A 21,767-nucleotide genomic window follows, 5' to 3' on the forward strand; every position below is an offset into this window, starting at 1 on the left:
GTTTATTAAACTTGTTGGAATACAAAGGATTGATTTATTTCTTACTTGGAAGAAAGTTTAACTGTGTTCACTTCCTGGGAATAGGTCAGCGGGTGTTACAGCAGAATTTGGGTAGGAAATGTCTGTTTGGCACCCATGCCAAGTCAGACTGCAGAGGTCCAACTACCTTGAGAAGGTACTACTGTACTGTAGCACCGACTACCGGTAAATGAAATCGTTTTATAGCTATGAAAAATCTCAACCAATAGAACAGGGTAATTTTTGATACAGTAAAATCTTTATTTCACCAGCAACCAAACGCTACTAATAAATTATGTCATTCCTATTCCACATTCATTCAAAGTGCAAACCTTCTGTAAATCAAACTTAACACATTTTGGACAAGTTGTATCTCACCAAAAAGTGTCTCTTGATCTTAATGCCAGTAGTGAAGTTGGCACATCCCAAAAAAAAAAAAAACTGGAAAAGCAGATGAAAACAGGATGACATTCACCTCTGATTAAGATTCTCATTCATTTTGAGACGACTTAAATCAGTTGGCAGACGATTAAAAACAACTTCATTTATCAAAGTCTGTCACTATCTTATAAGCAGTCAGTCCTTCCAGTTACCTGTATGAACATACTGATTAGAAATGTCCACGGACCGAGAGAATGGGATTTAAAATGTTTTAGCACATCCCTGTTATTATTCGTTCTGCCTCATGTTGCAAAATGAGAACTGGAGCACCAACCAGCTGGCTCTAATGTCGAGCTTTCAGAGGTGGAGATTTTTTCCAGTGATCAAGTCTATTGTCCCACATGAACCAGACGGATCGGTTGTCATCACCAGGCGTTCTCATCCTCCCAGTTCAGGTCATCTCCGTCTCCCCAGCCATCTGTTTCCATCTTTGAAAGAAAGAGGGGGGACAAGTCAACAAAGAACAATCAGGTAAATTTGTAAATAGGGGGGAGGTCTTGGATGCCTATTCAGTCATTTACAGAAGAAGTTCTCAGGATGGGGTCCTTGATGAGCATCCCATCAAAAGGGAAGAATTTATTTTCATTTAATTCCAACACAATGACAGGACATACTATTGTGGTAATGAATGTCAAACATTTTCTTTAATAAAACATCTAAAAATGAAAATCTTATCTGAAAATGGAAATCTATTATACCACACCTTTTATACTCAAAGGTATCACACTCAGACAAAGGAGCTCTTCCTGACTAAGCAAACAAACAAGTTGGGTTGTACGATTATAACTGGGCTAGGGAATAAGATGAAGGTAAAATTCCACTATGCTGATGATTATCCTAGATATGTAATTGAATTAGATTGAGCAGTTGCAAGGTGACACTGCTTCATATTTAAGGATCTGAACGAAAGAAAATGCCAAAACCTCTTGTTTTAGGATTCCTTATATTGTATGTAAATACTTTAAGATGCATTCATTCGCTCTTCTTCCACCTTCAAAATCAGATCCCTTCAATATCCCACAGAACAAAACCCGACCACATCACACACACTCACCTCTGACAGGTTGGCAGCAGCGAACTTGGCAGCGAGTGTGATAGTATCGATGGATGAGTCAACCTGCAGAGATGTAGTGTTTACATCGCTCACACTGCTGTCCTCCAGTGGCAGCAGAGCTGGAGAAGACAGCTTGATGTCCGGCACCATGTCAGCAAACAAATCCAGCTCTGGGTCTTGTTCTACCTTTTTCTTCACCTTAATGGTGAACTCCTCCCCTAAACCTATCCCACCATTCTTTTGTGGCACTCTAGGTTTGGGATTGGGGTCAAATGGACTGTGTGACTTCTCGGAGTCCCTCTCCTCTTGAGCCCAGCCATTGTCCCATGAGGAAGTGACCTTGCTGTGTGTGGATTGTCGCAGTGTTGAAGTCAGTTTCAGGGGTTTGGAGGATCCTGATCTCAGCGCTTCGGGGGCATGTGTGACAGGTGAAGTAGTGATGTCCCCTCTAGATGGTGTGTGTATAGCTCGGTCTGGCAAAGGAGCAGTAGGGGAGAGATCCGAGGTAGGTTCAGTGTCCTCAAAGTCGTCCCACGGCTCCTCCTCCATGTTCTGCTGTAGGTTTGGCCGTCTGCTGCTGACTGGATCGACTCTCTCCGAGGCCTGAATGTGGATCTGGACTGACTGTCCGTCTCTGTTCTGGTTTTCTTCAGAGTCGCTCCAATCAGGCCAGTCTTCCGTTGGGCCTTCTAGTCCGTCTGGCTGTCCTGGGCTGTATGTCAGTGGGCCCATCTGACTGTCCTGATGAAGGCCGTTCAAAGGAAGAGACATCTGTCTACTCATGTCTGAAACACAACAGAGAAGACAGACATGGTCTTAGACACAATAATGCCCAAACTGTTCAATTAAAAGTAGTATGAAGGCTGTTGCCATACCTGATTTTGGTGCCACATGGTAACTTTTTGGAGTTTCCCTGCTCCCTGCTAAGCTATTCATATTACCCAGGACCAAACCCTCAGTCCCAGAGGGTCTTGGGAATAAATTCAAGATTTTGGAAGGCTGGGCCAACTGAGGGTGGGAACCTCCAACAATATGGACAGGTGAAGCTAAAAGGTAAAAAGAGAGTTTAAGTTCAGAGTTGATCATATGTTGCTGTAGAAAAAACTTTCCCCAGTCCATTAATTATGTGCCAAGTATGTATATCTTTTTCAGAAACACTCTTACTCCTATTCATGTGTGATGTCCAATTTTTCTAATCCAGATTTTCTACTTGAGTAGAATTTACATTTACATATTTACTTATTCAAAATACTACTGCTATAGATAGTTTGACTACTGCCAACTTTTCTTAACACCCTGTACATGGTTGAGTTGTTGGGTCACACAGCTATAATAGTACAGCGGCTAAGCATGAAAATTGTGCACTTTTTGAAAGAAACATGAAACTTCTACCATAGTTAGTTTATGCCATGAGGTTTATTTTAAGATCGGGAGGGAAGTCAGATTTGACCTCTGAGGCCCGGGAGAGGTCAAATCCAAGATGGCCGCCAATAATATTCAAAAATGCCTATCGCTGGAACCAAACACGGTAGAAAAACACTTAAGGTGTCATTTCCCACTAATGTTTGGGTGCCCATTCTGTTGGTGATACCTTTGAGACCAATAGAATTCCAAAAAATGCATTTAGATCAATGTGGAGGTCAAATAATGCAGACATAGGGAGGTGAACAGTGCAAAAAGGTAGTTTATTTCCAAAATAATAGCCTAACAGTGATGATGATGTTAATAATGATGATAATAGTGCCAATAATAATAATCATTATCATAATAAGTTCTTTTTTTTAACTGATTTATTATTAACTCATTGGCTGCCAGCCATTTTCAGAGCAGAGAGCTGCATACTGCCAGCCGTTTTAGAGCATTTTTTACAGACCCTTTCAAGACCCACAGAATATTGTGTTCATGTAAACATGTAAACACCAAAACTACCAAGATTAAGAGTAGACTCTCTTCTTTCATTAGGAAAAAAAAGTTTGTTTCTACCTTTTTCCATTCTTTAGTAAACGGCAGTAGAACATTGGCTGGTTTCGCCAAAAACACCTGTTTTTGACCAAAACACATTCAAGAAAATGCATTTATGTAAAGGTGCAAATCTGCAATTTAATAATACTGTCGCCCTCCTCTTTCCGCGGAGAGAGGGGTGGTGTCCGACGCTGTGTGGAAGCATTGCGAAGGCCCATGGAGGGGAGTTGACACAATGTGCTTTCGCCCAGTACTCTGAATTAGAGTTCTCAATTTCAACCCAAACCCGAGTAAGGCCGATGGGTCGGGTTGGTTTGGCACGAGATGCTGTGTGTATCTCCAAAAAACCACAATGTTTTTGTGGCCGAAATTGAATCAGTTTCACCCACTGATAAGGTGCTGCTGCGTCACCAGCACCATCTGCTCTCGCTGCAAAGAAAGCATTTCACTTTTTTAGTTTAGTTTTCTTTTTTTTTGTTGGGCTGGGCTGGGTTTGGCCAGACAACTAATGCTGGTGTATCGAGCTCTGTCGGGTCCGGGCTTAAAACCCACGGGCCGAGTCAGGTCGGGTTGTAATTTTCAGGCCCGTTGAGAACTCTACTTTGAATGTCAAAGTGAAGAAATTTAATGAAGTGCAGGTAAACGGAGTAACTATTGGCACTTTTCCACTACACAGTCACGGCACGGCTCAGTAAAGGTGCTTTTCCATTACAGCTGAGTTCTCTAGTTCCTCCTCAGCAGGGGTGGGGGGATCGCAAGGCCACACTGTTTCTCTCTCTATTTTCGATCTTCTCGTCAGCTCCAAACTCACTTGTCTGTTCCTCGATTACGGACCACAGCGTGGTTTTCCACACAGCATCATTTAACTCGGGTGAAGGAATAACAACGGTCTCGGTACAGATGAATTCTCATGTCGGACATCGCGCTCACGACTCTTCCAGTGACAACGCTCTGCCCAATCAGTGGAAGGCAGTCGGCTGACGTCACGTTTTAGGTATGGCCGTTCCAGGATTGAGGACTACGGCCCTCTCCAGGAGCCAAGCTGGTCCTCAAAGGGATGAGGGACGGCCGCAAGGGTGGCTGGTGCCCTGAGGGGACCTCTACACGACGCTGGCTGGCCCTCTATAACGGGAACCCCGCCTGGCTGCATCCCACCGGCTGGCGGTCAGCTGGGGGCAGTTTGGGCTCGTAATGATTATAGAAGGTGGCGGACCAGCTGCTGATGCAGAAATGGGTCCGTATGGGCTGTATCATGTCGTAGTACTCACGATGGCGCCTGACGTGCAGGTAAACACGGAAAACCGTATGACCCAGTAGCCAAATGCCTCGTCATCGAATTAGTGACACACATGAATGGATGAACGAGATTCCCACTGTCCCTACCTACTATCTAGCGAAACCCCCTGACAACCGGGTTTTGATTACAGCGAGTAGAGCCATTGGTGACAGGGTTGGCGCGTGGCCGGATGGTGGTCCGCCGGTCCTCTCCAATCTCGCACCGCATGTTTGTGGAGAACCTGGTGCTAAATCACTTGCAGACAACCTGATTCTGGGTCAGGGTTTTGTACGTAGCAGAGCAGCTCCCTCGCTGCGATCTCTTGAAAGTCAGCCCATGATCCAAGCTTTTGTCGGTCTGAGGGCGTGGGCCCCCAGTTGGCAGTCCCCCTCATCCCTCACCGGTGGACCAGGGGCACGGTGGCAGCCCTCAGTCAGGCAAGGATAGAGGAGGAGGAGCACCAAGTGGACCGGAGCCTGAGAGCCAGGGAGAGAGTAACAAGCGGCTGTGGTGTACTAGTGCCACGAACAGAGCCGAGAGACAGTAGGTGCGTTTCCATCAGCTGTTTAGATGCGCATCGAGATGTATCGCATCGGAAAATGATGATGGAAACGCCGTGATTCGCATTAAAATCCTCTGATTCGCACAAAATGAAATACGCTCGCTATGGCCGGGTTTTGGTTGATTCGAATGGGATGGAAACAGCTGTATGCGAATCAAGTGTGATGTAGCGCACTTTCACCCCATCTGCTCCCATGTTTGCAGTTCACTCACAAGACAACATCAGGGTTTCCGCTGTCACACAACAATTAATTAATTGTGGCGCATCGCCACGGCAAAATAAAAGCCCCCACACACCTTCATATGTGATTACTGCACAGTTCTTCATAGTTCCTCCTCAGTAAAAACCAAACTTATCAACCAGCGAATCCAGCGTTTATCATTAATAAAGTATGGGGCGGCGCAACTCTCTCTCTCTCTCTCTCTCTCTCTCTCTCTCTCTCTCTCTCTCTCTCTCTCTCTCTCTCTCTCTCTCTCTCTCTCTCTCTCTCTCTCTCTCTCTCTCTCTCTCCATCTCTCTCTCTCTCTCTCTCTCTCTCTCTCTCTCTCTCTCTCTCTCTCTCTCTCTCTCTCTCTCTCTCTCTCTCTCTCTCTCTCTCTCTCTCTCTCTCCTCTCTCTCTCTCTCTCTCTCTCTCTCCTCTCTCTCTCTCTCTCTCTCTCTCTCTCTCTCTCTCTCTCTCTCTCTCTCTCTCTCTCTCTCTCTCTCTCTCTCTCTCTCCCACACACACACGGGTCGCGTTATGACGGTAATAAACATATGCGCTAAATCGCGCTAATGTGTTCAAATCAGACCGTCCGGCCGGCCGGCCGGGAGGGGGGGGGGGGCGTGCAAAGTCCGTAGATGGAAACACACATGATTCGAATTTCTTTTAATGCGCATTTCCCAGTAATTCGAATCACTTTGGATGGAAACATGGCTAGTGTCTCTTTAACTCATTGGCTGCCATTGATGTCTATAGACATGTTGTTTCTGTTGTATATTAACTTCAAAGTCACTGTTCTGCTTGACATGTTTCTTTCCACAAAAAGCTTGTTTTCTCAGTGTTCTGGTCAAAAACAGGTGTTTTTGGCGAAACCAGCCAATGTTCTACTGCCGTTTACTAAAGAATGGAAAAAGGTAGAAACAAACTTTTTTTCCTAATGAAAGAATAGAGTCTATTCTTTCTCTTGGTAGTTTTGGTGTTTACATGAACACAATATTCTGTGGGTCTTGAAAGATCTGTAAAAAATGCTCTAAAACGGCTGGCAGTCGGACACCACCCCTCTCTCCGCGGAAAGAGGAGGGCGACAGTATTATTAAATTGCAGATTTGCACCTTTACATAAATGCATTTTCTTGAATGTGTTTTGGTCAAAAACAGGTGTTTTTGGCGAAACCAGCCAATGTTCTACTGCCGTTTACTAAAGAATGGAAAAAGGTAGAAACAAACTTTTTTTTCCTAATGAAAGAAGAGAGTCTACTCTTACTCTTGGTAGTTTTGGTGTTTACATGTTTACATGAACACAATATTCTGTGGGTCTTGAAAGGGTCTGTAAAAAATGCTCTAAAACGGCTGGCAGTATGCAGCTCTCTGCTCTGAAAATGGCTGGCAGCCAATGAGTTAATAATAAATCAGTTAAAAAAAAGAACTTATTATGATAATGATTATTATTATTGGCACTATTATCATCATTATTAACATCATCATCACTGTTAGGCTATTATTTTGGAAATAAACTACCTTTTTGCACCGTTCACCTCCCTATGTCTGCATTATTTGACCTCCACATTGATCTAAATGCATTTTCTTGAATTCTATTGGTCTCAAAGGTATCACCAACAGAATGGGCACCCAAAAGGTAGTGGGAAATCACACCTTAAGTGTTTTTCTACTGTGTTTGGTTCCAGCGATAGGCATTTTTGAATATTATTGGCGGCCATCTTGGATTTGACCTCTCCCGGGCCTCAGAGGTCAAATCTGACTTCCCTCCCGATCTTAAAATAAACCTCATGGTATAAACTAACTATGGTAGAAGTTTCATGTTTCTTTCAAAAAGTGCACAATTCCCCTTGATTTGAGGGCTTAACCGCTGTACTATAACTAGTCGGCCTCTCGTTGCCAGTCTAAACTCCCTAGACCAGCTGGGAAACCATGGGTGGGGAAAATGATTAAGTTATCCTCTCACCGCCTCTGCAGCTGCCTCTGAACAAAACATCTGGCCTAAACCTTCATTGCATAAAACAGTAGCAGAGCATGTGTAAGAGCAAAAGAAAAGTGCACACATTGCTTATAAGTGCAATATGTGCTGTGGCAGCATAACAATATGAAACTGCCAAACCAATATTTAAGTAACACAGTTACCCACTTTCAGGCGTGACCTCTGTAGACTTGGTGAAGTTGGGCGTGGTGCGTTTAAAGACCTTGGTTCTCTCTCCTCCGACCACCACCTGAGCTCCGAGCAGAGGAACCAACACCGCCAGACTCTGCAGCGTCATGGCAACCAGTGAATCATTGGTGTCTCTCATTCCCAATAAAACCTGCAGCCACAGACAAAAAAAAGATATTATGCAACTAGAAGAAAATACTGTCTACCCTACTTTTTTTTTTTTGGCTGGCAAATTCCCAGATTTATACTAAACCACCGATTTCTAAAAATTGAAGCAATGGATCAAAATCCTTGTGTGCTGGGCTACAGGTTTCTCCCTGCTTTCAGGGTTTGTGCTAACGTGACTTAATTTCCTTCAGGCTTTTGTGTAGTGTTGACACAGAGCGTAGTATCGATCCTCTGTCTAATCCAAGTAAATAAAGCGAATAAACAAGTTTCCAAATGTCAAACCCCTTTAAACGAAGTGTTCACCACTGATATCAAACTCATAGATGTGCTGCTTTGAAAACACTCCACCTGAGGCAGGATCTGGTTTTTGAGCTCATCTTGGGAGAAGAACTCCGCATAGATGTGGATGTGAGCCAGTAGCACGATCCGCACGTGTTCCTCATTGACCTTGAAGAGCTTGAGAAGCTGAGGGATCACATGCTTACGGTATAGGGTCACAGACAGCAGGCATTCTTCACCACTACAACCACCACCACCATCTGTTGACACAAATAAAATAAAAAGCAACATCCACTTTCAGTTTTACACAACACACCTCTTTCTCATTAGTTGTTGTTAGCATGAAGTAGAAGAGAATGAAATGTCATCTTACCCTTCTTTGGCCTTAGAAGATGAGGAAGAAAGCTTTTGACAGCCATGGGTTCTGCAAAAACAAGAGAGTTGAGGAGTTTGGGGACGAGGCGTGCTGCTATCAGCTCCTCAGGAAGACTCTGGACCCGGTCTAAAAGAAACCTACACAAACAATACACAAACAGCATGTTAAGGGATCCTTGTTACATTTAGACCTGGTTAGAATATATATTTCTGTAACTGTGGACTACCTTGGTAAACAAATGAGACTACTCACAAAAAGTTAGGGATATTCAGCCTTTGGATGAAATTTCAGAATGCCCCTAAAATGCACTATATAACCATTACAGGTGAACTTATTTTGACATTTTCTAAAGTTTTGAATGCACATGTCCAACTGTTCAATGTTTCAGTACTTAAAGCAGAAGTAAGTGGTCCGGTCGTTTTCGCTAATGCTGCGTTCCAGGCAGGCTTTTGAAATCGTAAATTACAGCTTCAAGTCACAACTTACGACTTTGTAGCGTTCCAGGCAACCCACTCGTGTTTTTCCGACCTGTTTTACCGGTGAAAGTCACTATAACGGCCACTCGTAACTTCCGACCGGTGAACTCGTACCAGATCGAACTGGTACCACTTCACGGTCGGAAAAATACGAGTTTCCTTGAACGCACCATAACAGTCCTCGTCCCTACGTCGCCACATTCACGGCGTCCCTTGGCTGCACACACAGCCCTGCATGCCGTTCTCTCTCCTCATTGGATAAAAACTGTAGGATACGATAAATGTTTTCTCCTCGGCTCAGAGCAGAGCAGAGGGACTGAGAGACCCGTGTTTCAGACCAAACACTCTATGTAAGTGATTGCTGTCGGAAGATATAACTATTTAAGACTTATATTAACACAAATATATCACTTACTTCTGCTTTAATAATAATGAATAATACATAATGTAACATGCTGTTTTCCAACAAGGTGATTAACCGCAAAAATCACAAGTATCTGATCCATGAATCGACCGCTAAATGTTCTGGTTCAATGACAGTTTGTATTTTAACAGTACTCTTCATCATGCTGTTCACATTTTGACACCATATGAGACTAAGACGACACCTAACAATTCATCAACAGTACCTGGCCATCGCAAAGCTTCAAACGCCACTTTTAGGTACTCGAGTCTCACATCAGACCATTCAAAACCACTTACCTCAGCATGGTCTATGTGTTAGACGACCTGCAAGGGTGACTGACCACACCACCAGGCACAGGTGTCATCGTCTTGAATGGGCCAGAGAGTTCTTGTGCTGGACAAGGAACCAGTGAGCCTAAGTGCTGTTCTCTGATAAAAAGTCGATTCACGCTGAGCAGAGATGATGGGCGACGCCAATGCTATTGTAGACGTCAAGGAGAACGCTATGCATCAGCCACTGTCACCAGACGAGCTTTTGGAGGTAATGGTGTTACAGTCTGGGCAGGTGCATCAAGTCAACACAGAACTGCCCAACACCTTGTGAATGGTACTGACAAGCTAATACTATCTGAATAACATCATTACTCGTCATTGTCAAGCTGTAATTGATACTCAAGGACACATGACAAGTTATTGAGCCTTTGTTTCAATAAACTGCTTGAGATGAAGAAATTACTATCCCATAATTCTACGTAAATGCCCTACTTTCATGATATAATATCACTGTAGCACAAACTTTTTATATTTGCCATAAATTTCACCCAAAAGTCGAATATCCCTAACTTTTTGTGAGTAGTGTATTATACCATGTTCTGCATGAAAACAACACACTAACAACAAGAAATTGTCTCTTACTTAAAGAATTCATTCTTTTCCTCTTCCGTCTTCAATGTCAGGCTCTTGAGAAAATTCATCACTTCCAGGAAATCATTCCTGTTCAAAGAAAAACACTGTTTGAAAACAAATCATTTTCAGTATGTACCAGCAACAACAACAGTAAATATGACCACACAAACCTGAAAAAGTCATGTGTCAGCAGGGAGCTCAGCGGTGGTCGAGACAAAGGGTCAGAGTTCAGCAGGCCCGCCTGCAGAGTCTTCTTCAGGCTGTCAGCCAGCTCTTGGGATACTGGAAACAATAAAGGAAAGAGAATGTGAAGAATTGAGACAATACACCGATCTGCCACAGCACTGAAAGATGTACCTGGTTTTAAAGATGTGCCTGATGTACAGTTCACACACACAGGCAACATTTAACAAAATGCAAATTAGAGATAATCTCTACTCACCATAGCCATCGAGGAGAGGGATAAGGCTCTCCACCATCATTCCAAAAGAGTAACAGTCCCGAGAGTGAGCGTGTTTATCCAGAAGCATTTTAAAGCCCTCAACCTATCAACAACATTTTCATGAGTAATGAAAATTAAAGGGGAAGCAATTTCATTTTTCAACCCTGACTTCTTCTGTGCTTACCTGCTCTTCTGGAGGAACACAGCTGGTCTCTCTCACACTCTGAATGCTTGTGAGGAACTGAAAAGAAAACGTTGATATGTGGCTTAATAAAGGTTTTTTTTTTAAGCAAAAGGGGATTAAAAAAAAAGAGATGCTTAGCAAATGTTTTAATTTGATATTTTACCTCTGGAGTTGCTTCAGAGAACTTGCACACAGTCTCCATCCCCCCAAGTTTCCAATGACCATCCTCACTGACATAGACAGATGAAATACAGACATTGTTGTGACTTGATTTGCCCTGGTGGAAGAGGAAGACATGTTAGAGGCCATATCAGATGAACAGCACATCTTAGCAGTCACTTCATTGTAATGCCAGCTAATTGTTTCTCTGACCATTTATTCACTGGTTAACCATGCAGAATCATTCAGCAACCAAAGCTACTGCTTCATGTGTTTTTTTTTTTTGCTCACCCTCTCATGCAGAAAGACAAGTGCCTGCAAGAGATCGTAGATGCCTGCACAGATTTCCTCTGGTGAGAGGCTGTGAAGCAGCAGCTCCAGGGGCTGCACACGCTCTGTCACTAGGTGGATGCCACCGTCCTGCACCGAGCACGACAGGAATCGTAGCAGACAAGGGTGCCTCAAGGTCTTCAGGTGCTGCAGGAAAGGAAAGCATTTATTCATTTCATACTTGTACAGAGGTGAATGTTAGGCAGTAGGTGGAGGCTCCATGAAGAGAAACTGATTATGCAGCTTCAGTGCCAGTCATTGTAAAGTAGGAAGCTATCTCTATCTCTCGACTTTGTTGTTATAGTGCCTCACCTGTATGAGTAAGATCGGCCTCTTGGTTTGCAATGTAGTGTAAGATGCTCCTTATAAATATTGCTTTACTTCTGGAGTGGTGTGATGGTGTCCATTGGGACAGGGCACTAATATGAAAGACAAATCCACTACTACTGCTACTACCACAACTACTATAACTACTGTAAGGCAGCTCCGGCCAGTGTGATGTGATTGAAAGGGAGAGGCTTTTGCATAACTACCTTCGCAGCTTTGTTGACTTTGTCCTCATTCCCTCGCTTGTGTACAAACACAGAAGCAGGCTTTCCATCCTGGAGCATCGCTGAGTACATAGTTAGCCCGGAGGGCAAAGTAAGGAGCGGTTCCTCCAGGATGCAGCTCCGCACCGCGCTGCTCTCCGCTCCCATGGCCGCGCTTGTTTCTGGACCTGTGGGGCAGTTTGCGGGGAGACAGGGGAGGAGGAGGGACGTGAAACACAGCCAACCGTGGTATAATGCGGTCCACGGTCGTAAGCTGTTACACGTGCATTTGTAAGAGGTAGTTTATAACCAGTGAATACCTGTTTTGCCTGACTGGACGTGCCGCCGCCTTGAGACAAGTTAGCTGCAGCTGGGTGCCTGGATGGCTAACCTCGGCGCTACGTTAGCCACCTGGTCATTGCTTGGCTTGTCGCTCGCCCTTCCACCTCCAAACGCTCATGCTAATCGCACAGTGGCACAAATGAACCTAGTGTTAAAAAAAATGAATTTATGAAAAGGTTATGCACGACTTTTATGCTATTCACTGCTCGTCAAACCAACGAAGCTAACGTGGAGCAAAAGCTGTTCTGTAAACACGGACCTTTCCGGTATGAGACGACACCACAAAGTAGGGGACACCATTACTTAAAAAGGAGTTTAAACCGAGCCACTGAAGCTGATGTGCTCACACGTTTGGAAAAGTATCGCTACAACATACCAGTTTTAATGCATTTGAACACGACATGTTACATTAAGCGGCACCACTTTGCATTTAAAATCTTATAAAACCATATCATCCCCACCCCCGCTCTGAAAGCTAATGGTTGCAACCAAAGTGGTGCGAGCCCAGAGCTGAAATGGAAATGAAACTGTCCGGATCAGGCTAAGTTAACCCACCGACAGTCTGTCTGTGCTCACTGTGACAGGAAGGTATTTTACAGCAACATGATAAATGGAGAAACAAACAAAACAAAAGATAAAGACACTTGTCTGAGCCCTTAACCCCTGGTGTCTAAATGACACTTCTAATTCTGCAATGACAAATAATTATATTTAGGCCTAAAATAGGGGAATATTTGAGATGAAGGCATGGTTGGATTACTGACTGGGACACACACACACACACACACACACACACACACACACACACACACACACACACACACACACACACTTATCAACATATCTATTTCTCTACAACCATATAACAATGCTTTAAAAAGTATTACACAAGTCTACACCAGTAAATATGCAGATGCACTGTTTGAGCACAAAATTATCTCTTATGTAATCTGTTATCTGATTTAAAAAACCATCCTCTCATCTCACTCTTGATTTCCTCTTCACCAGAAGTGAGCTTCATTTCCTTTGAAAAACATGTAAATGTTATAATGACAAAGCAACACAACCTTTGTCAGAGGAAGTGGCGTCTTGACAAGATGAGAAATTGTTACCTTAGTAACTAACCAGCGACAAAAAACACACACACTGTCACTCAAGCAGGTTTTGTGCTGAGACCAGGACAGCATGGAAGAGCTCGGTAAGACAACTTTCTATCAGTTGGAGTTTGTACACTGTTGTGTACAGTGTAATTTCACCAGTGTGCTACAATTTACAGCGGACATAGAAAACTAGAAGTGAAATTGAACTGAACGATTCCTTCTGTGTTCTGTGAGTCTCCTAGAAATTATTGTATTTCATGTTGTAGATTGTATTCAGAAAGCAATTCATTATTATTTTTCATTACATGTATTATCTCTTACTTTGTTTTTTTCTTTACAATCTCTATTGACATTTTAGATCTGAACAGACTAATGTGGCAAAGTAAAGCTTAAACTAATTAAATCAGATAAAAGATAGGACCTTGTTGCTAATCTAACTTGTCTTGCAAGACAAAATTGTTTTAATTACAAAATTCTGTAGGAGGAAGTTTTTCTGAGATGTGAAGACTTGGGGGATACAAAAACCCAATTGGATTTGTAAAAAGAATAGTGTAGAAGTTCAGTCATAGGCTACTGTCTGATTCCCCAGAAAATACTTTATTCACACAAATATCTTCCCGTTTTCTTGTATGTATGGGTTTATATTGTGTGGAGAAGACTTGAATCTGGGTCCACACTTCTGAGTGTTACAACATTATTTCAAGTTTCACTTCTGCAACATGTCACACCATCACTTCCTGAGGAAGCTGCCTTGCATGAAGCAACCTCAAGCCTTGATGTATTAAGGTGCTGGTGCACTCTGCCATAGTTTACAGGAAATATTTCACTCTGCACTGTGCTAAACATGGCCTGGTTTAACACATACAGTAAAGAGAACAATGTCTAGTGGTCATGTAAATACTTTATGTAAATTCCTGTATCTATGTTTATATGTGGGGTTGGAAGATTTATGGCCTATATCCTGCCACAGATTTGCTGTTGGAAGAGCTTGCCCTGAATCCAGCAGGTTCAGAAAGCAGCAGAGATGCACCTGATGGAGAGGTGAACACAAAACCACAAACATTATAAATAAACACTGCACATTTACTATAGGTCATGAATGATTTCAGTTCCAGTTTAAACTCAAATATAATTTAGCACTTCAATCACTGAAACTGCATTTTGCTTGTATGTCTACAGGCAGCAGGAGCGAGCTATGCTGGACTCATCAAGAAAGAAAAAAACTCAGCCCGCTCAAATGTCTACAGGTGACCCATATGTAAATAATGTAGAGGAAACAGAAACATGTCTGAAATTAGCATACAGAAAAGTCTTATGCACTCACTGTTTTTACCAAGATATTTGACAGATCTGATATAAGAACAGCTTTAAAAACTGCTTTTGACACATCACCACTTACCAAGTTTTTATGGCCTTTGCAGATTTGTATTACAGTTTGAATGGTTTTCCCTAAAAGTAGTATACCAAATTATACAATGTTATTGTAATAGATTATGCTCAGAGACACTGAACAATGCCATACATGCACATGTGACTTAACAGTAGTCACAGGGGTAGCCACTGTTAATGCAGGCTGATTTGATGATTTGCTAATGTCTAATTAGCTTTTTTCTGGGTTTTAGTGATCTGCCAGCTCCTGTGGCTGCTTCCTCGGACCCTGACACACCCACCAAGGAGCTGGACTCCATCTTGCAAGATCTGATGGGACTGGGAGAAGGAGAAGGGGTTAGTACATTGTCCCAAAATGACTGAAACTAGTGGTTAACTCTAATCTCACAGTGATCTCTCATAAAATATCTGCATGTTATGGGATAATTCTCAGGAAATCCTGAGGAAAATGGTCATTCAGAAATGTTTCAAACATGAGTGACATAAACCAGCTTCAGCAGCAGAGGGCACTGTTGTACTAACCTCTACATTGCAGCCTCGTGCACTACGAGTGTTGTTGTGCACCTACCTTTGAAACGCAAATTTGTCAGATAAAAACCATAACTGCTTCAGCTTATTTGTATCATTGTTTAGATTCCACCATCGGCACCAACCCCACCGCCACTTGCCCAAAAGCAGTCTGTGAAGAAGAAAACAGAAGGAGGGCAACCGGAGAACAAGAGCAGCAACAGCAGCAGCAGCAGCAGCAGCACAGCAGGTTCAGATGCAAAGGCCTCAGCTACAAGCAAGAAAACAGATAGTATTGATGACCTGCTCGGAGGGCTGAGTTCTGACTTGGAGAAAATTGGCGTACGCACCACAGCCAAGGGCCACTGTGCTTCCTGCAACAAAGTCATTGTGGGAAAGGTACAGTAAGTCATATAAACCAATAGGCAAGAATTTTATATGAATGTGTTATGAATTTAGAAATCTGCTCAACAGAAAATTATGTTTTGTTTTTTGTGTTGTGTTTTTTGTAAAACCTTATCTCACTTCCTTTCATTTTTCTTCCTGTTCTCCAGATGATCACAGCACTGGGTGAGGTGTGGCACCCTGAACACTTTGTGTGTGTGGTTTGTAAGAATGAGCTGAGCACCACAGGCTTCTTTGAGAGAGAGGGCCGGCCGTACTGTGACAAAGACTACCATCACCTCTTCTCCCCTCGTTGTGCTTATTGCAAGGGGCCCATTTTGCAGGTGGGAAAGGAACCATTCATTTGCATCACATCATCATATCACAGTTATGGAGAGACAGAACTAACATAAAAAACAAAATGTTAATATCATGTTAAGTAAAACGTTTAATTGCTGAATGCTAAGTATAACGAGGCAAATATTAGGTAAAACAAAATACTATTAAGAATGTCTATACCTGAACTCCTCACCAGTTTAACTTAAGTTTTCCTTTTGTTTTTTGATTCATCCACTAATTTGTTCTGTCATTTATTACCTCCATTAATTTACACAATAATCCATTGAAGATTGGATGATGACATACAGTAGTATGTAGGCAATTTCTCTAGACATATCCTACATGTCATCCTAATAAGTAAAACACAAAACCATACTGGAGTTCTGCAGACGGAGATTACCACATGCTGCAGAGCAAGTCATTAATCAGAAACTAATACAGCTTCTCCCATGATTCACTTTTTTGCTTCCTGACATCTGAACATGTGAGATGAGAAAAACCTTACTAATCCTCAAAGCATGATGTAATATTTCTATATCTGGCTACTTTACCAGAACATTCTGTCAGCCCTGGACCAGACCTGGCACCCTGAGCACTTCTTCTGTACACACTGTGGAGGCCTGTTTGGACCAGAAGGTGACAGGCTTGTGCATTAATGTCTCTCCATTGGAAACCACAACTTCAATAAAAAATAAGTGCTAATTATTTAACGGTGACTTCCATGGTCTCCTCCATATCTTAGGTTTCCTGGAGAAGGATGGGAAGCCATATTGTTGCAAGGACTTCTACCACCTTTTTGCTCCAAAGTGCTCAGGCTGTGGGGAGTCAGTGAAGGAGAACTACCTGACTGCAGCCAATGGCACCTGGCATACAGAGTGCTTCGTCTGCGCAGTAAGCCTCTTACCTCAGACCACACACACTCCTCTGGCTCGCATACAAGCCTGAGTATAAATGAGAAAGATACCCACACATTTGCTTTATTTGCAACATTTTGACCACAAGGCTGATGAAAACCGTATGCCTGATGAATACGATGCGGTTGAAATGATGCAAATAAATCAAGGAAACCATATTCCTCAGTGTGGGGATCTGTTACATTCTCTTCAAACCCACTTCTGTATGCAGCATCTGGTCAAAAATGTTTCAGTGTGCAGCTCTACTTCTGCTTTACTTGTGCAATTGTTACCATCAGATGCACTCAGATGATATGTTCTGGTATTGGGCAGCAACTTCAGTTTACCATTATGATTCCTAAAAAGTTATTTTCACAGAAATAAAGTGCACATAAATCTGAAATGAAATAGATCCATCTATGACAGCCTAACACAATCATTACTGCATAGTCATATGCCAAACCATTAGCACAGAACCTTAACATTGTTTTATAGAGCAGTCATTAACAGCAAGAACCCCATTGTCCTCATCAAACTAAATATATCTCCAAAGGTCAGGAGGTCAAACTCTCCATAAAGAAGTGGGCACTCCAAAGTGGCTTTTTAATCATTGTCCTTCTTAAAATAAATGAGGCAGATCATACAACTCTTGCTTGTTTGATCTTCTTGGTCACTCTATGAGCTCTTCTGTGGCCTTGTCTTGTCAACAGAAGAACCATACCGTGAAATGTTTCAATATGATTATTCTTCTAAACCACACTTAAACCAGCATGGTTTAGAAGAGGGTCATTAGCTTCCTACAATCCCCAAATGAGCTGAAGTTCCTGTGGAAGTAGTTGTTGCAGACTGCAGTGGTCTTCTCATCAAACCTTTGACTTTTGAACCACTTTGACTCATCATAGTTTGAACTAAGTTAAACTTTAAGAAACAGTTGTCACCAAAATTCAACAAAACAGGCCCTAAATTCTTACTGGCAGCATTTTTGATTTGTTGAACACACTGATGTAATTAAGGGATTGTTCCATTCAGGTAATCCAAGGCTGTGGTATTGAACATGCTGGCTCACTGTCATGGCTTACTGGCTCATATGAGCGGAACAGAGCCCATGTTAAGAGTTACACCTGTGTTTCTGTTGCTCTGATAAGTCAAAATGTCTGCCAAGAGAGAATCATATGCAGCTTCACGCTTGTACAGACCCATTTAGTTTCTATTCTAGCAGTTATCAATGGATTGTTAAGAGAGACATAACTTCAATTTTCTTTAAATCGTTTTCCTTTAGTTAAATATTTAGACAAGTCCACGTCATTACTTTAGATTATGTAACTATACTTTACATTACTGCTGACCTTTTTGCAGGGAACAGGGTTACAGATACAACCCTGTTAAACAGGCCCACTTACTGGGTAAAGCCATGGTATGCTTTGGAATATAAATATAATACAAACAGTAATATTACAGTGCATGTGGCTATATCATGAAAATGACTGGTTTGGTCTTTTGGAAACAAACTATTACCTGCTCTGTTACCATCTCTAACCTTTTTTTAAAATCCTTTTATCCTCTCCCTGTCCTTCGACTTTGCCCACATCATACTCTCCACCTTCTTCCTCTTGATATCCAGGACTGTCTGAAGCCCTTCACTGATGGCTGTTTCATGGAGCTGGATGGTCGACCCCTCTGCTCAGTGCACTACCACTCCAGGCAGGGCACTCTGTGCGGCGGCTGTGGTGAGCCCATCACGGGCCGTTGCATCTCTGCTCTCGATCGCAAGTTCCACCCTGAGCACTTTGTGTGCGCCTTCTGTCTGCGGCAGCTCAGCCAAGGCATCTTCAAGGAGCAAAAAGGGAAACCATACTGCTCAGCATGCTTTAATAAACTCTTTGTGTGAGACATGACGCACAAATAATGCTAAGGAAAAAGAAATCAAGTCTTGCATCACTGTCACTGTTGACCTTATCATTTCCACATAATATTAAAGCAAAATTAAGATTAAGTAAGCACTGTACCCTTAGATTACATAACAGGACTGTATTTGCATTGGTACAGATGAGCAATAAACTTTCATTTTTTTAGTATTTCATGGCTGACTGAGATATATGACATTTGAAGTGATACGCAGTGGTGAAGCTAATTCTTTCAGAATTAGTACAAAATTTGCAGTATTGGAATTTGGTAATCAAGGGTCAAAATCATTCATATGACACATAGGCTAATAGGCTCCTGGACTTCAGTAATCATCCAGAAGGTTGAAGTTGACCTTTTGGATACAAAAGGTTATCACATCATATGCATATGTGCTGTAAGGTTCTGCAAAAATACTTAAGTCCATTGCTCTACATTGTATTTGAACAGAAGAAGAGACTGGGATCATATTTTTCCAAGTTGGTTGGCTTGCAGAGGCATACAACAATGAGGCGGTAATTCTATTCGTGAATAATTTATATTCTTTTAGTTTCTAAGGGTCCATCAATCAAATAGATTTTTCATAAATCTACTGCAAGATGTGAATCTTGTCATGTGAAGTCTATTGCAAATTTTGCCATCTGTATTGTGGCTGCTGTCTGACTGACAGGGTGAAGTCATAGACAAACCCAGTGAAAGAGCTTTGGGCCTCAGCCCTTGGGAAGGTGAAGGCAGTGATTTCTGCTATCTGCTTCAAATCAAAATGTAATTTGGTTGATTCTCTTGCCACTCTAAAAATGAACACATGTCATTGTGGGGTCACCAGACCTTCTGTCTCAGTTATAACTTATATCAAGTTCTAACCCACGTGTGAGCCAGCTCACAGTGAAAGTTGATTATCTTTATGGTTTTTGGAACAATAACCCATTTATTTTTGAAGCAAATTTGATAGAAGATGAGCCCAACGTGATATAATGTTGAAGGGATCAATGACCCTGACAGTTCCCCACTGGATCCTTATGTGATTAATGACACATTTTAGAGTACATAGTAAGTGTGATGTCAATTACCAATAAATCAAGAATCAAGGAAAAATACTGCCATTGTAACATAATTAATGACATGGGTGTAAAACACAAGGAAAATACCTTTTCTCATGATAAAAATATTGTAGAAATGTTTTACGCATGTGAACTTTGGAAGGGTCTAAAAGGTGTGCTGACACTTGGTCTAAATTTTATGGGATTTCATACATCGTGATCACATAAAATTTATAAACGGAGAAAGAAAAACACAGAGGTGCAGGTTTAATCCATGGTTTCCATTAAGCTCTCCTCACTTTGCTGTAAGACTTGGCAGAGCAGAGATACTCTGGCAATAGGGAGCAGTTTGTCAAGGGGCTTGTCTATGTGGCCTGATAGCTTGTATTGGCATGAAGCTGGACTGGACTGGCATCAGCATGCCAACCTGAGTCTCCTCTTACTCTGACTGACCATTTGGCCCCTTGCACTGGATCCAGACAACCTCTGGATTCTCCACACAGGCTCCTTTATTGCAGCCATGTGGAAGATTAATGGAGGTGGGGAGGTGAACAAAGGTGGTTTCAGGGGTGAGGAGTTCCTTTGCATCAGTGGATCTCTTCAGCATGCAGCTCACGCTGAGTCTTGAGGGATGAATCAACCACAAAGTCCTGTAGAAAAATGATTTTTGGTGATTCCATGTCTGGGCAGGTTTTGTTGTTGCCTGACATAATTTTGTTCATTCTCACTTAATAACTAACAGTGGACAATGAAGTCAGGATGAGATACTTGTTGTCAGTTCTCCAGCAACCTATAGAAACCAAAATACACCAATACACCAAATACAAATTACATTTTCCAGATTGCATGAATTGTGCAACAAGCTCTTAAATCCAGCTCAAGCAGAATGGAGCTACAAAATTCACAATCCCTTTGCATCACTACATAGATGGTCCCTTTTATGATTCTTTTTCAGAGGCCAAGTTTAACATTTCTGGTATCGGGGCACCGTGTGGAGTAGTGGGTTGAGCAGGCGCCCCATATGCAGAGGCTATAGTCCTCGCTGCAGTTGGCCCCCGGTTTGAATCCCGCATCGGGCGGCCCTTTACTGTATGTCATTCCCCCTCTCTCTGTCTCCCCATTTCCTGTCTCAATAAAGTCTCCAAAATATACAAAAAATAAAATAAAAATTCTGGTATTATACAACACATCATGATAGATAATATATTGTCGACTGATTACCTATTCTGAGAAGTTTCACATCTCTGGAAACTGAGACAACCAATTTAGGAAATCACAACAAAGATGTGCTACAATGGAGTAATGACAAATGGTAGATGAGCTGAAAGACAAATTAATTTCCCTTTGGGGATTAATAAAGTATATTTGTATTGGTATTGGTATTCATAAGAAATCTCCGATTGTAGTAAGAAGGAAATGAGGTTGATTAGGACATAAAGTGTGATTTTTATTAAATCTGTACATTTTGCTACATGTTAGTATTAAAAGCTGTTTAATGATTGGTCTAGCAAGAAGGTTGTGTGGTCTAGCCCTCCACAAACCTCCCCCTACCATCAAACTTCAATCCTTTACTCACCAAGAGCAATGGTGGAAAACAACCCCCTTATTTGCTTGTACTTCTATCACTTCTTTTGCACTGACATCAGGACACTAACCAGCTAGCAGTCTATTCAGCCTGTCTTGTCATTATACAGTACAAGTCAGTGTATAACACCCAGGACACCTTGAGGAAGTAGCCCTGCTTAGAGGACATAATACCTCTTTAAATGCAACATGCTGAAGCGCATGGCAAGATGGGTACATAAACAGCCGTGGATGCTGCTGTTAAAACTTACAAATAGCTCCTTTATCATCACAGAAATAATAATAATAAAGATACCCAAACCTTGCCTACATTTTCTCAGTATTGACCTCTGTCAAGTCAAACTGTATCTCAT

At 42.2% G+C, this 21,767-nt stretch overlaps 2 protein-coding genes across 3 annotated transcripts; one reads left to right on the forward strand and one right to left on the reverse strand.

The window, feature by feature from the left end:
• Positions 1–258: 258 nt before the first annotated feature.
• Positions 259–12,529, reverse strand: scyl3 (SCY1-like, kinase-like 3). The gene is made up of 14 exons (XM_085774172.1): positions 12,255–12,529; positions 11,938–12,122; positions 11,366–11,551; positions 11,079–11,192; positions 10,916–10,972; positions 10,732–10,834; positions 10,460–10,571; positions 10,299–10,376; positions 8,500–8,639; positions 8,196–8,386; positions 7,659–7,830; positions 2,389–2,559; positions 1,514–2,298; positions 259–887 (listed from the first exon to the last, which is right to left on the reverse strand). The coding sequence occupies exons 2-14, from the start codon at positions 12,100–12,102 to the stop codon at positions 825–827; spliced, it is 2,337 nt and encodes a 778-aa protein (XP_085630298.1). The 5' UTR covers positions 12,103–12,122; positions 12,255–12,529; the 3' UTR covers positions 259–824.
• Positions 12,530–13,235: 706 nt separating this feature from the next.
• On the forward strand, positions 13,236–18,963 carry lpxn (leupaxin). Of its 2 annotated transcripts, none has more exons than XM_085774169.1 (9): positions 13,236–13,474; positions 14,347–14,417; positions 14,556–14,623; positions 14,999–15,101; positions 15,399–15,671; positions 15,827–16,000; positions 16,550–16,631; positions 16,738–16,886; positions 18,510–18,963. In XM_085774169.1, exons 1-9 carry the CDS (start codon positions 13,462–13,464, stop codon positions 18,774–18,776), a joined length of 1,200 nt encoding a protein of 399 aa, XP_085630295.1. In that variant the 5' UTR covers positions 13,236–13,461; the 3' UTR covers positions 18,777–18,963. The 2 variants fall into 2 exon arrangements, with proteins under 2 accessions (XP_085630295.1, XP_085630296.1); XM_085774170.1 differs by lacking the exon at positions 13,236–13,474 and adding an exon at positions 13,979–14,055.
• The last annotated feature ends 2,804 nt before the right edge of the window (positions 18,964–21,767 follow it).

Source organism: Trachurus japonicus, chromosome 4 (assembly GCF_045865225.1).
Source record: "Trachurus japonicus isolate A0001 chromosome 4, Traja_1.0".
NCBI classification, from domain to species: domain Eukaryota; kingdom Metazoa; phylum Chordata; class Actinopteri; order Carangiformes; family Carangidae; genus Trachurus; species Trachurus japonicus.